Here is a 16538-nt window from a genome sequence, read left to right on the forward strand (position 1 = left end):
TCTTTTTGGACCCTTATATGATAACTGCAGTCAAATATGAGCATTTGATATTGTTTGTAACTTGACAACAAAGACTGACGGTCAAAGATGACTTAGTAACATCATTTGAGATCCTTTTATAACTCTACTACACTCATTGATCGGTGATACAGTCAACTCCTATACAGTGTATGTAATGGTAGTTTGGTAATGTTGAGAATTTTATCACCAGGACAAAATTAGAATATATTCTTTAGAATGATTTGAACTGGAATTTATGTTCATGCTCAATGTCAAGTGTACTAATTTCAAATTATATTTGATGTGTGAAACAAAATGAATAGTACACAGGAAGGTGCAATCAGGAAATAATTTAATTAATAAGATACTACAAACAAATACAATAATAGGTGCATTTGCATGCGTGTGTGTACGTGTATGCATGTGTGCTTGCGACAATCTGTGTACGGGTGTGTTTGGGATTGAGGCAGTGTGTGAGCGAGATCAAGACAGAGTTTGTGTGACAGAGAGAGAATGAAGAAGGAAGTTGTGTGCTCTGCAGGCTACAGTATGTTGTCATGATGTTAAACCACTTTCTCACAAATCCAGTTGAGTTTCCAGTAACATGGCATGTCATTCCATGCCTTAAGTGGAAAGATCCAATCTTTATGTATCTCAACACAGTCCTCCTCCCCACTAGGATCTCCACTATCAGGCTGATTGTCATTCCAGTACCTACAGGGTTAAACACAATCAGATATCATGGTTAATACCAGTACCTACAGGGTAAAAACAGTCAGATATCATGGTTAATACCAGTACCTACAGGGTTAAAAACAGTCAGATATCATGGTTAATACCAGTACCTACAGGGTTAAGTCAGATATCATGGTTAATACCAGTACCTACAGGGTAAAAACAGTCAGATATCATGGTTAATACCAGTACCTACAGGGTAAAAACAGTCAGATATCATGGTTAATACCAGTACCTACAGGGTTAAGTCAGATATCATGGTTAATACCAGTACCTACAGGGTAAAAACAGTCAGATATCATGGTTAATACCAGTACCTACAGGGTTAAACACAATCAGATATCATGGTTAATACCAGTACCTACAGGGTTAACAACAGTCAGATATCATGGTTAATACCAGTACCTACAGGGTTAAAAACAGTCAGATATCATGGTTAATACCAGTACCTACAGGGTTAAAAACAGTCAGATATCATGGTTAATACCAGTACCTACAGGGTTAAACACAATCAGATATCATGGTTAATACCAGTACCTACAGGGTTAATAACAGTCAGATATCATGGTTAATACCAGTACCTACAGGGTTAAAAACAGTCAGATATCATGGTTAATACCAGTACCTACAGGGTTAATAACAGTCAGATATCATGGTTAATACCAGTACCTACAGGGTTAAAAACAGTCAGATATCATGGTTAATACCAGTACCTACAGGGTTAATAACAGTCAGATATCATGGTTAATACCAGTACCTACAGGGTTAAAAACAGTCAGATATCATGGTTAATACCAGTACCTACAGGGTTAACAACAGTCAGATATCATGGTTAATACCAGTACCTACAGGGTTAATAACAGTCAGATATCATGGTTAATACCAGTACCTACAGGGTTAAGTCAGATATCACAGAACATCACAATCCTAAATAATATACTGACATTATTCAGCTAAATTCAACTTTGTTGAATACCACCAATGACAATGACCTGTAGGGATAGAGGTTGAATGCACTGAAAATTGGATCCTTATTGTCATAGTAGTTATCATCTCTTACTCGGTGGTCAGTGCTGGTGCACCAGTTCAGTATGAACAACACAGAGAATCAGTCCTTCTCCTTACACTGTGGTCAGTGTTTATTAGAGCAGTAGTGTATTACCTTGGGGTGGTCAATGTTATTATAGCAGTAGTGTATTACCTTGGGGTGGTCAGTGTTATTAGAGCAGTAGTGTATTACCTTGGGGTGGTCAGTGTTATTAGAGCAGTAGTGTATTACCTTGGGGTGGTTAGTGGGGTACCGTCCACCCATTTCCAAGTCCCCTCACTAACAGAGTCAGTCAGACCAATCCAGACTCTCTTCTTGAGTTTGAAGAGAAACTCCTGTTGTTGAGAAAGATAAGTATATATTCATATGTTTTCTCATATCTAACCCTGCAATGTCATTTCTTCTCTCTCTTTCTGTCTGTGTCTGTCACTCTCACTCTCTCTCACACACCTGTTCCTTATCACTGTTTATGATCACCAGGTGTGCTCCTCTCTTCAGACAGTCCTCTCTGCTCTCCTTCCAGGTTTTAGTCTCAGTAGACAGGAAGTACCAACTGGATTCAAACTTCTGCCAGCCTTCAGGACAGGTTTGTTCTACAAGATGAAAGCATGTATTTCCTTCAATGTATCACGCTGGACACTTAATGACAGAATACAGACATACAATAAGGTGCTTGGGATGAATGTTAACTCACTACAATTGGTAAGCTGGTCTCTCTCTTTAGTCAGGGTGTTGTAACTGGTCTGTAGCTGGTCTCTCTCTTTAGTCAGGGTGTTGTAACTGGTCTGTAGCTGGTCTCTCTCTTTAGTCAGGTTGTTGTTACTTGTCTGTAGCTGGTTTCTCTCTGTTGAGTTGTGATGACCAATGACTCCATCTGTTTAAGGCAAGAGTTATTCAAACATGTAACGACCAAACCTTTTATGGATAAGTATGATTAAGTAGGCTACTTAGGTCTCAGTAAAAACATACTAAACTTACAGTAGACAGACAGGCCTATGATCCCAGCCAGGAGGAGAACACACAGCAGCCCCAGACACACTGCAGCAACTCCAGAGGGTCTCCTCCACCACTGAACATGTACTGAATCACAAATAATTAAAGTAAGATCTGTGGTATTATGTTTGACTGTATCATCCAGGATTGGGACAAATAAAGGTCTAGTACAACAGGGTAATCTGTTTTAATGTATTGTGTGTGTAATTTATGTGTGTCACATCTGCTCCTGCATCGCCCTCTACTGGCCATCTTGTGTCTCGACCTACCGCCTCCCCCAGTACTCTCTCCCGCTCTCTCTGTGTGTGTGTATGTTCATGTGTGTATGTGCGTGTGTGTGTGTGAGAGCATGAGTGCAATCTTACCTGAAGCAACAACTCCATCTCTTGGTCTAGGTTTGAAGGCTTTTACGTTGGCATATAATTGGCCATCAATGTCTGTGTTCTTCATTGCATCAGGCTCATCGTCTTCAACTCCATCTGAGTTTCCATAAACTCCCTCTGAAATCTTAACTCACTTTTGGTCAAATACAGTAACTTCTACTTCTGACCTCAAATCTAATGTATGTCTATACCTGCGTCTTCTCCCTGCACCTTCCCGCGTCTTCTCCCTGCACCTTCCTGCGTCTTCTCCCTGCACCTTCCTGTGTCTTCTCCCTGCACTGTCCTGCGTCTTCTCCCTGCACTGTCCTGCGTTTGTGTGACTTAGGGTAATGACTATTTCTTAAACAGTCATCCACTGTGAAGGGGAAACTGTCAAATCAACACGTCACTGGCCACCACATGACTCCCCCCACTATAGCTTCTAATGGAAATATGTTTTACTTGATTCAAGATAAAATATATGATCACTTCAATTATCAGATAAAAGATTGGACTTAGTAAATTTGCACATAGATCATAGATCATTACTGAGGCTTTGACACCCCAGCCTTCAAACAGAAGTCACGTGATGTCTACTCTGTGACCGGCCGTCGATGGCCATATAAGGGTATTTTTTTATCTATATGTGTGACATCAGTGTGAAGACTTATTCGGAGCTGGTGGGGGAAATCTTTGTCTGCATCTTTATCAGAGGTTTAAAAGGGGAACTTTAAGTGTGTGTGTGTGTGGCTGCGTGTGGCGTGCAGTGTGTGTGTGTGTGTGGCGTGCAGTGTGTGTGTGTGTGTGGCGTGCAGTGTGTGTGTGTGTGGCGTGCAGTGTGTGTGTGTGTGTGTGTGGCGTGCAGTGTGTGTGTGTGTGTGTGTGGCGTGCAGTGTGTGTGTGTGTGTGTGTGTGGCGTGCAGTGTGTGTGTGTGTGGCGTGCAGTGTGTGTGTGTGTGGCGTGCAGTGTGTGTGGCGTGCAGTGTGTCCTCTCATACTAGACATCATCACTTAACCATTCATCATGACAATCAACATGATAACTACTAGACATCATCACTTAACCATTCAGTACTGTATCCAACCATTAAGCTGTAACTACTAGCCTACCTGATAGAGATATAGACATATTAGTCTATTGCCTTCATGCAATGCTACCTAGTGAACTATACATCTTAACATTAACAATGGCTAATGAGGGATATCTATGAACATTTTCCGTTTGTGTGTGTGTGTGCTCTTCACTCCAACGTCTAGTTTAGAGTGCCACAAAATATATCATCAAATATACCATCATTTACGTAGACTAGAGTTCCTAGAACAGCAAAGTTCTCACACAGAGACAGTAGTCTGGATTGGAACATTGATAGTCCCACTACTCTCCTTGGCCTGATGACCTGTAATGTACTACAACACAGGTCTGACCTACACCATCATTAGGATCTCCACTCAACCAATACCTGCAGTAGAACACAGAGTTAGACTGACCACTCTCTCAGAACCTAGAGTATGAACAACACAGATCATCAGTCCTACTTCTTCCACTGTGGTCAGTGTTATTATAGCAGTAGTCTCTTACCTTGTTATGTGAACTGTATTGAGGTGAGGTGTACTAATGACATGTGGCTGAGAAAATTGTGGACATTTTTAAGGCCTTTGTTGTGTCTATGAACACCCCCCACATTCATACCCTCTGCACTCAGCCACTGGAAGATAATACAGATTATTGCAAGTCCTCTGTTGATGGCTGGGTTCTTTCTTGTATGAAGTTGCTGTTAAATTGCTCTGCCGTTATTATTGTATGAGGTTGGTGTCTTCTGCTGATGTGTGTGGGTCTGGTAGTGGTTCTCTCTATTCTACTATTTTCCTTTCGGCATGGTTAATACCTGCCTGGCGCCCGACCAAAATCTTTCTTTACCCCTCTCAAATAAACACCGCTACAATACATTAAGTCTCTGCTTCTAGAATTAATGTGGTGGTCTTCCAACATGGCCACCAGGAGGCGTCGTACGTCAACTGCAAGCCCACTATACGTCAAGTCTCTGCTTCTAGTGATATCGGTCTCTGAGTCATGTGTAGTGTCTCTGTCTGTGTGACTGCTGTAGGTGTTAACTCTAGGGAAGTAACAACAAAATGACACGGGTAGTTGTGGCTATGATAATACAACAAGTTTGCAAGCTTGTGTGCATGTGTACGTGTGAGAGATTGTTACAGTGGTTATTGTTAAACCACTTTTTTCACATGGGTCATTATAATGTCCAGACAATAGATTTGACACTACAAACTGCTCCAAGTGGATATTGAGGGTGGGTAGTCTTAACCAGTGAGGATGAGATGATAACAGTAACCCCCGGGGCTCTCCTCTACATTTACAGTTTAGTCATTTAGCAGACACTCTTAAACAGAGCAACTTACAGGAGCAATTAGGGTTAAATGCCTTGCTCAAGGGCACATCGACAGTTTTTCACGTAGCCGGCTCGGGATTTTGATGCAGCACCCTTTCGGTTTCTGGCCAAACAATCTTAACTGCTAGAAGACCTGCCTCCCTCTCTCTTAATGAACCTGATTGGTCGAGGAGATTGAGTGACAACTGGTTGACTGATTGAAAAGATCAATTTCAATTCCCTCCTTTTGGGGCCCATATAGGGAAACAACAGTCAAATATGAGCATTTTACATTGTGCTTATCTGTAACTTGACAGTAAAGATCCTAGATCTGTACCTAGGGAAATCTTCCCCCAAAGTGTGACCGGCCACCAATGACCATAGAGGTCTTTGTTCTATCTATGCTGACTGTGAAGAATTACTCAGAATGAAAAAGCAGAAGCTCTGACAACATCTCCATAGTTTCAGATTTAAGGGAAATTAAAGAATAAAAACCCTTCACATGTTTTATGACAAAATGTTAATATTTCCACCCTGTCTTTCAGTACAACATAACATAAACATACTGGTTACATCTAATGACACAACTCTCTCTGCACTGATTCCACTGTTCCACATGACATCTACCTACATTAACTATTATACAACTCTACAGCTCTATTCTATTCCACAGGAGGAGAGAAAGCATCACACAGATCCTTAGATACAGGGACAGAGTCAAAGGTGGCCCTCTGGTGGACGGAGTACTAACTACAAGTACAGCTGTAGTGTTGGTGACAGTTGGTAATAATTATGGACTTAGCCTTTAGAATGGAAATGGGGTCCTGGGATGTAGAGCTCACATCCACCCCAACAGAGTTCTTCACTGAGCCCAGACACACACCTACGTTGCCTGTCCTGTCCACTACCACCAGTTCTACCTTTGAACAGCAGTTGGAGCTGCAGTCCACAGGGTCATTTTTTTCGGCCCTGGGGCCTACCGCCCTAGACATGTTGAGGGTCCCGTTGCCCTGGCATAGGGTGATGCAGACGATGCCTGTCTCATTGACACCATCAGTGAGGTTGGCAGAGCGCTGCCAGTTTGAGGAGCTGCATGCTAACGGGCAGTCAGAGGAGAGTCGGGTATAATAAGAACCCGTTGTTATCAAGGTAATCACGTGTATATCTGGGTTGCATCCGGTTTACTCAGCCCACCATCACATGCACAGTAGCACTCAGTGCTCCCTGGGAGCAGCGCGAGCAGTGATGTCGTCATTACGTCATCCAAAAACATGGAAGACATTGGATGAATTTCCTTCTTTTTTTAATATATTTTTTAATCTGCCTCTGATAATTGTCCAAATAATTCAATGGATATTTTGTGCACAAAGGTGATGACTAAAGTGTCTTCTTACACATTTTCAAATCTGACTTCTCGGCCTAGCATCCGTTAGACTGCAGTACCGAAACATAACTATTGGAGCAATCGAAACCATGCTTCTAGACCATTAACCCTGGCCCATTGGAGGAGAAGGCTGGTAGCACTCAGAGAGAGAGAGAGAGAGATTATTGTGTTCCTTAGATTGACTCACCAGTCAATATACTCTGGGTTTTCTAATATTTGTGGAAAGTACAAATAATATATTTGAAATGATGAAATGCACCACATGTAGAGTGTGGGCAAAGTCAAATGTACTAATATAATGTTGATTTGTCAAACAACTACTGGTATGCAGGAAGCTAGAATCGGAGGAAATAACTAATGGTATAAAGAGGAAATCATATTGGTAATATGCTGGTTTCTCTCCTCAGTTGTGTTGTAACTGGTCTGTAGGTGGTCTCTCTTACATCAAGTTTTTGAAACTGGTCTGTAGCTGGTCTCTCTTCAGTCAGGTTGTTGAAACTGGTCTGTAGCTGGTCTCTCTCTTCAGCCTGTTCTTCCAGGTCGGTTAAATTAAAAACATTCCTGCGGTACTCCAGGACCACGGTTGCCTACAAGGTGCAGTACTTCCCAACCCTCTTCTCTGGGTTCACCAGACAGGCACACCTGCATCAATTAGTCAATGGTTTGATGGTTAGTAGAATGAATCAGGTGTGTCAGATTAGGACTACTGAAAACCAAGCACACACTAATGTACCCAGAGGCCATTAGATACTTGACACAGCTCATTCTGCACAACAGCCAGAAGAGGGTAGTATTTATCTCCACAAGCTAAAGGAATGATTGGCAGACTAAGATCTGACTAGACAAACCTCTTTCTGCAGCACTCCAGGACCAGGGTTTTCTACTACACTGTAGGTGCAGTACTTTCCAACCCTCTCTGCTGGGTTCCCCAGACAGGCACACCTGCATCAAGGGTTTAGTAGACTGAATCAGGTGTGCCAGTTTAGTGCTAAAACCAAAATGTGAAATGTCTGATGGTCCCTGGGGAGAGGGTTGGGAAACCCTGGACTGTGGCTGGTGTTGGTCATGTCCACAAATAGATCCGTATGAAAGAACTGTGAACAAACCATTCTCAGAAGCCATGTGGTGTTTCCTGCCTGTGTGGGTGTGTGTGTACTGTGCTATGGTGTTTGAGGGGTACTTGTGCCTCTACTTAGCAAGAGAGTTTACAAACTGCAGAGTACTAAGAAAGGAAAAAGTGACCTGAAATGCCAGATGGTTAATAAAACACACCAAAGAGAATAAAATCAAACCAGCAACACAGCTTATCTGCATGCTGTCAAAATATGACATTTTGTGTTGTATTGTAGATTATATTGTAACCCTTGGTTTCCCCATCCATTGTTGCTCCCTCCCACAAATGCAGGAAATATTCAGCAATAAAACATTAGCAGAACTTTCCCAACTTTCTGATTGTCAGATCTGTTCTAATTGTTACATACATTGTTAGATTGTTAAAATTTCTTCTGCCAGTGAATTGACATTTGTTGTCATGTGCATTGCAGCTTTTGTTAAAACCAATAAAGAAAAGCATTCAGCAATATGAAATTTCCTGTCCTATTTATCCACTTCCTGTACATCTGTTATAAAGATATCAATTTCAGCTCACTTGAAGAAAATGAGTTTGTTCTCAGTTTTATAGTTAGAAAAGGCTACAAAGATATTTATATTTAAACAAAAATTCAAAGTTTGACAAAGATGAAGAAATAATCGTAGAAATAAATGACACTTATTAATGGCTTCGAAATAAACTTGATGGAGAGCAGTAGCAGGGTCAGTAGTTTCATATGTCTGTGAGGTCAGAGCCCTGTACTGCTCAATCTAACAACCACAATAAGTAGAGTTCCTGCGGCACTCCAGGACCAGGGTTCCATACTACACTGTAGGTGCAGTACTTTCAAACCCTCTCCTTAGGGACCACTAGACAGGCACATCTTCCTCAATTAGTCAAGGGGTTGATGGTTAGTAGACTGATTAGGACTAAAACTAAAATGTGAAATGTATGGTGGTCCCTGATGAGAGGGTTGGGAAACGCTGGACTGGGGACATCAATATTCACTGTAGTGCTGTTTTCCATTATTCTGGGTGATTGATTAAAGTGGTATATTGGCTATCAGTATTCCAGACCTGACTCAGTCCCTGATTAGTGGAGAAGGATGATGATGAGGTTTAAGGGTCTTTCTGTACTGTTCCTTTATTCAGTATCAGCAGTGGTGTTGGTCATGTTCACACACAGATCAGTATGAAAGAAGTGTGAACAAACAATTCTCAGAAGCCATGTGGTGTTTCCTCCCTGTGTGCGTTAGAATGTGACCTCACTTTAATAATGTTTACATATCTTGCATTACTCATCTCATATGTATATACTGTATCTTAGTCTAAAACTAAAATGTGAAATGTATGGTGGTCCCTGATGAGAGGGTTGGGAAACGCTGGACTGGGGACATCAATATTCACTGTAGTGCTGCTTTCCATTATTCTGGGTGATTGATTTATTAGTGGTATATTGGCTATTAGTATTCTAGACCTGAATCAGTCCCTGCTTAGAGGAGAAGGATGATGATGAGGTTTAATAAGGGTCTCTCTGTACTGTTACTATGGGAACCTTTATTCAGTATCAGCAGTGTTGTTGCTGGTGTTGGTCATGTTCACACATAGATCAGCATTAAATAAGTGTGAACAAACAATTCTCAGAAGCCATGTGGTGTTTCCTCCCTGTGTGCGTTAGAATGTGACCTCACTTTAATAATGTTTACATATCTTGCATTACTCATCTCATATGTATATACTGTATCTTAGTCTATGCTGCTCTGACATGGCTCATCCAAAAATGTATATATTCTTAAGTCCATTCCTTTACTTTGGATTTGTGTGTATTGTTGTGAAATTGGTAGATATTACTTGTTAGACACTACTGCACTGTTGGCACTAGAAACACAAGCATTTCGCTACACCCACAATCGCATCTGGAAAACAGGTATGTGACCAATAAAATTTCATTTGATTTTCTATTGATCTGTGCAAACTCACATCGCTCTACACAGTTATGGCTGTTGGATTATGTGCTGTCTATAGTGGCTGGACTCAGCATAAACTTGACACATTCATCAACTATGTTCACAATCACTAAGGTCACATCCCAACAGTCTCAACCTGCTACCTTCCTTTCCCTGTCTCCTTTCCTTTTGTTACCACCACAGATCTGAAAGACCTCACCATATGAATGCAATGTGATGGAACTCTGTCAACCTACCAGGTCTCTCACATCTCAGTCATAACAAAGGAATGGAACCCTGTCAACCTACCAGGTCTCTAACATCTCAGTAATAACAAAGGAAAGGAAACAACCATAACCAGCAGTATTAGAATATTGGGAAACTGTCTCAATCATACACTGGCATGAGAGACCACTGAATCCAAACACACACTAATGTACCCAAAGGCCTTCAGGGCAGTGTTTCCCAAACTCAGTCCTCTGGAGCCAAAGGAGTGCACTTTTAGTTTTTTGCCTGAACTCACCACAACTGTTTCACATGATCAAAGTTTACTGATTAGTTGAACCAGCTGTGTAGAGGACAAAACCACCCTTTGGGGCCCCTTAGGCTGTTTGGGAAACCCTGCTTTAGTTAAAAGACATGGTTCATTCACAGCAGCCAGAAGAGGGCAGTATTTAACTCTACCAGCTAAAGGAAGGATTGGCAGACAAAACTCTGGAACAACTTATTTCTGGAGTGCTGCAGGTACTGCAGGATTTTGTCACAACTACAGACCACACTGAGCTACTTAGCTAACTGATCAGTTCAGTGATTGCCTAAATTCAACACACCTGGTCTTCCAGGTCGGTTAAATGACAAAATGGGAAGTGCCTGCAGCACTCCAGGACCAGGGTTCCATACTACACTGTACAGTAGTTGCAGTACTTCCCAACCCTGTCCGCTGAGTTCGCCAGACAGGCACACCTGCATCAATTAGTCAAGGGGGTTGATGGTTAGTAGACTGTATCAGGTTTGCCAGTTTAGTGCTAAAACCAAAATGTGAAATGTCTGATGGTCCCTGATGAGAGGGTTGGGAAACCCTGGACTGGGGGCCTCAAGCTTCACTTTAGTGCTGCTTTCCATTATTCTGGGTGATTGATTGATTAAAGTGGTATATTGGCTATTAGTATTCTAGACCTGAATCAGTCCCTGCTTAGAGGAGAAGGATGATGATGAGGTTTAATAAGGGTCTCTCTGTACTGTTACTATGGGAACCTTTATTCAGTATCAGCAGTGTTGTTGCTGGTGTTGGTCATGTTCACACATAGATCAGCATTAAATAAGTGTGAACAAACAATTCTCAGAAGCCATGTGGTGTTTCCTCCCTGTGTGCGTTAGAATGTGACCTCACTTTAATAATGTTTACATATCTTGCATTACTCATCTCATATGTATCTACTGTATCTTAGTCTATGCTGCTCTGACATGGCTCATCCAAAAATGTATATATTCTTAAGTCCATTCCTTTACTTTGGATTTAGAGGACAAAACCACCCTTTGGTGCCCGTGGGCTGAGTTTGGGAAACACTGCTTTAGGTAAAAGACATGGTTCATTCTGCACAGCAGCCAGAAGAGGGCAGTATTTAACTCCACCAGCTAAAGGAAGGATTGGCAGACAAAACTCTGGAACAACTTATTTCTGGAGTGCTGCAGGTACTGCAGGATTTTGTCACAACTACAGACCACACTGAGCTACTTAGCTAACTGATCAATTCAGTGATTGCCTAAATTCAACACACCTGGTCTTCCAGGTCGGTTAAATGACAAAATGGGAAGTGCCTGCAGCACTCCAGGACCAGGGTTCCATACTACACTGTACAGTAGTTGCAGTACTTCCCAACCCTGTCCGCTGAGTTCGCCAGACAGGCACACCTGCATCAATTAGTCAAGGGGTTGATGGTTAGTAGACTGTATCAGGTTTGCCAGTTTAGTGCTAAAACCAAAATGTGAAATGTCTGATGGTCCCTGATGAGAGGGTTGGGAAACCCTGGACTGGGGGCCTCAAGCTTCACTTTAGTGCTGCTTTCCATTATTCTGGGTGATTGATTGATTAAAGTGGTATATTGGCTATTAGTATTCCAGACCTGAATCAGTCCCTGGTTAGAGGAGAAGGATGATGATGAGGTTTAAGGGTCTTTCTGTACTGTTACTATGGGAAACTTTTCTCAGTATCAGCAGTGGTGTTGCTGGTGTTGGTCATGTTCACACGTAGATCAGCATGGAAGAAGTGTGAACAAACAATTCTCAGAAGTCATTTGGTGTGTGTGTGCGTTAAACTGTGCTATGGTGTTTGAGGGGTACTTGTGCCTGTTCTCAGCATGAGAGGCGGTACTGTGAAAGTAACCACAAGGGCACTGGTATTAAAAGGCCCCCTGAAAGTTTAACATTTGAATACTGATTCTGTATCTTAAAAGACAATTAATCTCCATTACAAGTTGCCATTGGACCAATACATTTTGACACCATGGCAAGATACAATAACCTAACCTTTACTCTGATGTATTTAGTCCAGGCTTGGATTTTGGGTGTGGACTCCAAGATGGTAAGATGCTACACTATTTTGAGAGAGAGTGAAAGAGCAAAATAACAGGAACAATTTTAGTGTGGACAAAGTTAAGTGTCAAGGGACTCGTCTGAAAGTAACAGATACCGGTTTTAAAAAATGAATTGAAGTATGAAGGTAGTTTTGTGCCTACCCCAAAAAGGCGTTATATATGTGTAAAGAAATATAAACACATTTCCTGAGTTTTCTTATCTCCTAGCTTTAGGACCGACACTTCAAAACCATGTTTTTCCGGATTCATTTTTTGACTGCTTTCTGCCATTGATGAATGTGTTATCCAATGTGTTTCTTTAGGGTTAGAAGGAAAGGCCAACATTCCTTCCTCATATTACTATTTATTATATCTTTTATGATTCCTAAAGGGGTCTTAAATTCAAAATCAAATAGCTAAATGATCCATACTATGACCATCTTAAAACAATTCTATGTCAACTCAGCACCTCTCACCCACCGCAACGTCTTAAACTCTAAATAAATAACTAACAGACTTACAGCTGTCTCATCATTAATAATAATATCTGCATTTTCTTGTTTCACACCTGTTTCTCTATTTCTGTCTCAAATCACTAAAGGTCAGTCTCCCTCTGCATGATCCAAAATACAACTTCCCCTTAGACATGGCTCCAGACTCTGTTGATGACTCCTACAAGGGCTGTGAGGATAAGATGCGTGGGAAGGTGCATGACTATTACCTGCCAAAAGAGAGAGGAGAGAACAAAGATTTCAACCAGGCTTGGACCGCTGCTGAGGACCATTACAAAGAAAAAGGAAAACTGTCTAAAAACTATTCCCTGGCAATCCAGGTGTATGTGAATGCAACATCCAACGTTTACAAGTCATTCAACACTGCCACTCGTACCCAAAAGGAGAGCTACACCACAACATTCCAGTACCACTCCCTGCACTTCCTTCTGACCAATGCCTTACGAATCCTGAACAACAATTTTTGGAAACGCTTTATTAAAAAGCATTTCCATACCTACCGAGGAACCAATGTGACTTTCTTCTCTGACCGAAAAACTATAATGCGATTTGGACAGTTCACCTCGAGCTCTTTAGACCAGAAAATTGCTAAAGGTTTTGGAACTAAATCCTGTTTTGAGATCGCTACCTACTTTGGTGCCCCACTGGGGAAGTACTCTCAGCTGCCACATGAGAAAGAAGTGCTGATTCCCCCCTACGAGGTGTTCAAAATCACCAAGGTGATGAGGAGAAGAGACAAGAAAGACCTCTGGTGTGACGTCGTCTACAAACTGCAGAGTACTAAGAAAGGAAAAAGTGACCTGAAATGCCAGATGATTGGACCACTCCAAGGAGAATAAAATCAAACCAGCAACAAGTTTTCTGCTTTCAATCAAATATGACATGCAGATTTGATTTCAACCCCCAGCATCCCCATCCATCATCGCTCCCACCTACAAATGCAGGAAATATTCAGTAATAAAAGCAGTACTTTCCCAACTTTCAGATTGTCAGGCCAGTCCTGTAATAAATGCTACACACATTGTTTGTTAAAATTTCCTCTGCCAGTGAATTGGCATTTGTTGTCATGTGCATTGCAGCTTTTGTTAAAACCAATAAACGCATTCAGCAATATGACATCTCCTGTCCTATTTATCCACCACCTGTAAGGGTCTGGGTGTAGCTGGTGCAGAGGAGTCAGGCGCAGGACAGAGCTGAGTAATAAAAGTAACTTTACTCAACATTACCAAATACATGTAGATCTACCAAGCCCACACAAAGGACCGAAATACACAAAACAAACACGCACAAAAACCATGGGGAAAACAGAGGGTTAAACAGTGAACACGTAATTGGGGAATTGAAACCAGGTGTGTAAAACAAAGGCAAAACAAATGGAAAATGAAAGTGGATCGTCGACAGCCGAACGCCGCCCGAACAAGGAGATGGACCGATTTCGGCGGAAGTCGTGACACTGCCTGTACATCTGCTATAAAGATATCAATGTCAGCTCACTTGAAGTAAATGTGTTTGTTCTCAGATATAATTAGAAGTGGCTACAAAGATATTTAGATTCAAAGAAAGATTAGGGAGGGAGGGGAGATCAGTAGCAGGGTTAGATGTTTTCTGTAGGTCCAGAGCTCAATCTATCAACCACAAGGAGGAGAGGGCTGTCTCGTTCCAGGCCAACTATATTGCAGTTGAGTTCAACGCATCAACAAATGAGCATCAGATTGCTATACCATATGATTTGGTTAACTGATATGTTAAACACCTATCCAGGAGTTGTGCGTTCTGTCAGGTGTTTGCAATGTAGTCAGCCTGGAACCTTGCCAATGTTGTGAGAGGGGTGGGAGGAGAGAGGGGCCGGGGTTCAGTAATCGAGAATCTTTTCAGTTCACTAACAGAGACAACAGAGGCCACAGGGAGGCAGTGAACAATCATACAACCTACTGTCTATCCACTTTGACACTAATCTGTTTTGACAATGGGGGGAGGGTGTACTAAGCTAACATACTGCAGTTATTTGTAGCTATTTGATTTGGAACTCTACTACTATAGTCCCCAGAAACACATTGAATAACACATTCATAAATGGCAAAACATTTAAATAAAAATAAAAACATCTAATGGAAAAAGGTTTGTCTGTCCAAGATATTGTCACGCCCTGACCTTTATCTCTGTTTTTCCTATATATTTTGGCTAGTTCAGGGTGTGACTAGGGTGGGTACTCTAGTTTTTGTATGTCATGGGGTTTTTGTTTTTGTCTATGTTGGCCTGATATGGTTCCCAATCAGAGACAGCTGTTTATCGTTGTCTCTGATTGAGGATCATATTTAGGTAGCATTTTCCTTATTTGCGTTGTGGGATCTTGTCTATGTATAGTTGCCTTAGTGCACATCAGTAGCTTCACGTTTCATTTGGTTGTTGTTTTGTTCAGTGAGTTTCGATTTATAAAAATTGTGTGGAACTTTACTCACGCTGCGCCTTGGTCCGATCCTTACAACGAACGTGTCAGATATAAGAAAGCACAGAAAAATATAAATAATTATAACTGACTTGCCGTAATAAAAATGAAATCACCCCCTTCCACAACATAAAAAAAATATGTACACATGACCCTCCCCTTGTACTGTCAAAAAATGCACAGACCCTCCCAATATTAAAATTAATAAAACAAGTTGAAGCAATATGTTTTTCAACATTTTTCTAGTTATTCCAATTTGTGGTGGTAATACTTTCAATGATGGCCTAGGAACAGTGGGTTAACTGCCTGTTCAGGGGCAGAACGAAAGATTTGTACCTTGTCAGCTCGGGGGTCTGAACTTGCAACCTTCCGGTTACTAGTCCAACTCTCTAACCACTAGGCTACCCTGCCACCCCTTAATGGGGGAAGGGACAGGAATAGAAGTAATAAAACAGAAAAGGCTTAATGTAGTTTTTCTACAGGAGACACATAGTGTCATGACATTGATCTCTTAGGGTACAGCGAGCACCATCCCCCTCTCTCTGTCTCCTACAACCAGGCTGCTGTGGTCAGAGAGGTTGTAAATTCCTGGAGGAGATTATCTCCTCATGGCCACAGTATAGAGAGAGAGTGAGTTTCATAGAGAGAACAAAGGAATTTCTTCCACCTCACAGAACTTGAGGCCCGAACAATATTTATGTTCTGGAGAATGTATAAAAGATCGGTGAAGAATCCAGCTACGAACTGGTCCATTTGGTACAATTTTGTGAAACTCATGGGAGACAATACGGCTACATTACCATAACGCTGTTTATATAATAGCCTCAGATATGAGGCTTACATCTAATTTTTGTATAAGATGAATGAGTGAGGATGATATTATGTAATGTGATTTTGGACTGTTTATTGAAGGAAACTCCAATTCTCTTTGGAGTTTAACTAACTCAGAGGACCGCCCATGAGCACAGTTATGGTCTGGCGTCCTGGGACAGGCCCTTTTCTGCTCTTCCGAATAAAACCCCCACCTGGGTTTTCTATCACCAGACCAGCTTACCTCGATAACGAG

At 41.6% G+C, this 16538-nt stretch overlaps 2 protein-coding genes across 3 annotated transcripts in view; one reads left to right on the forward strand and one right to left on the reverse strand.

Moving 5' to 3' along the window:
• Positions 1-335: 335 nt before the first annotated feature.
• The window catches only part of LOC116352759 (CD209 antigen-like protein C), a 37380-nt gene continuing 21177 nt past the window's right edge, over positions 336-16538 (reverse strand). The window contains exons 1-6 of one of the 2 annotated variants that reach the window (XM_031817811.1): positions 3142-3677; positions 2762-2863; positions 2478-2657; positions 2234-2376; positions 2015-2118; positions 336-714 (exon numbers count right to left, since the gene is read on the reverse strand). In XM_031817811.1, coding sequence (XP_031673671.1) covers positions 564-714; positions 2015-2118; positions 2234-2376; positions 2478-2657; positions 2762-2863; positions 3142-3226 — 765 coding nt within the window. In that variant the 5' untranslated portion in view covers positions 3227-3677 and the 3' untranslated portion in view covers positions 336-563. Of the gene's footprint in view, positions 715-2014; positions 2119-2233; positions 2377-2477; positions 2658-2761; positions 2864-3141; positions 3678-16538 lie in introns of those variants that run through there. The other variant, XM_031817810.1, reaches the window with a different exon arrangement.
• LOC109876382 (ecto-ADP-ribosyltransferase 5-like) lies at positions 12289-14139 on the forward strand. The gene is made up of 2 exons (XM_020468806.2): positions 12289-12522; positions 13116-14139. The coding sequence occupies exons 1-2, from the start codon at positions 12445-12447 to the stop codon at positions 13863-13865; spliced, it is 828 nt and encodes a 275-aa protein (XP_020324395.1). The 5' UTR covers positions 12289-12444; the 3' UTR covers positions 13866-14139.

This window comes from Oncorhynchus kisutch, unplaced genomic scaffold (genome assembly GCF_002021735.2).
Source record: "Oncorhynchus kisutch isolate 150728-3 unplaced genomic scaffold, Okis_V2 scaffold1158, whole genome shotgun sequence".
Lineage (NCBI taxonomy): Eukaryota > Metazoa > Chordata > Actinopteri > Salmoniformes > Salmonidae > Oncorhynchus > Oncorhynchus kisutch.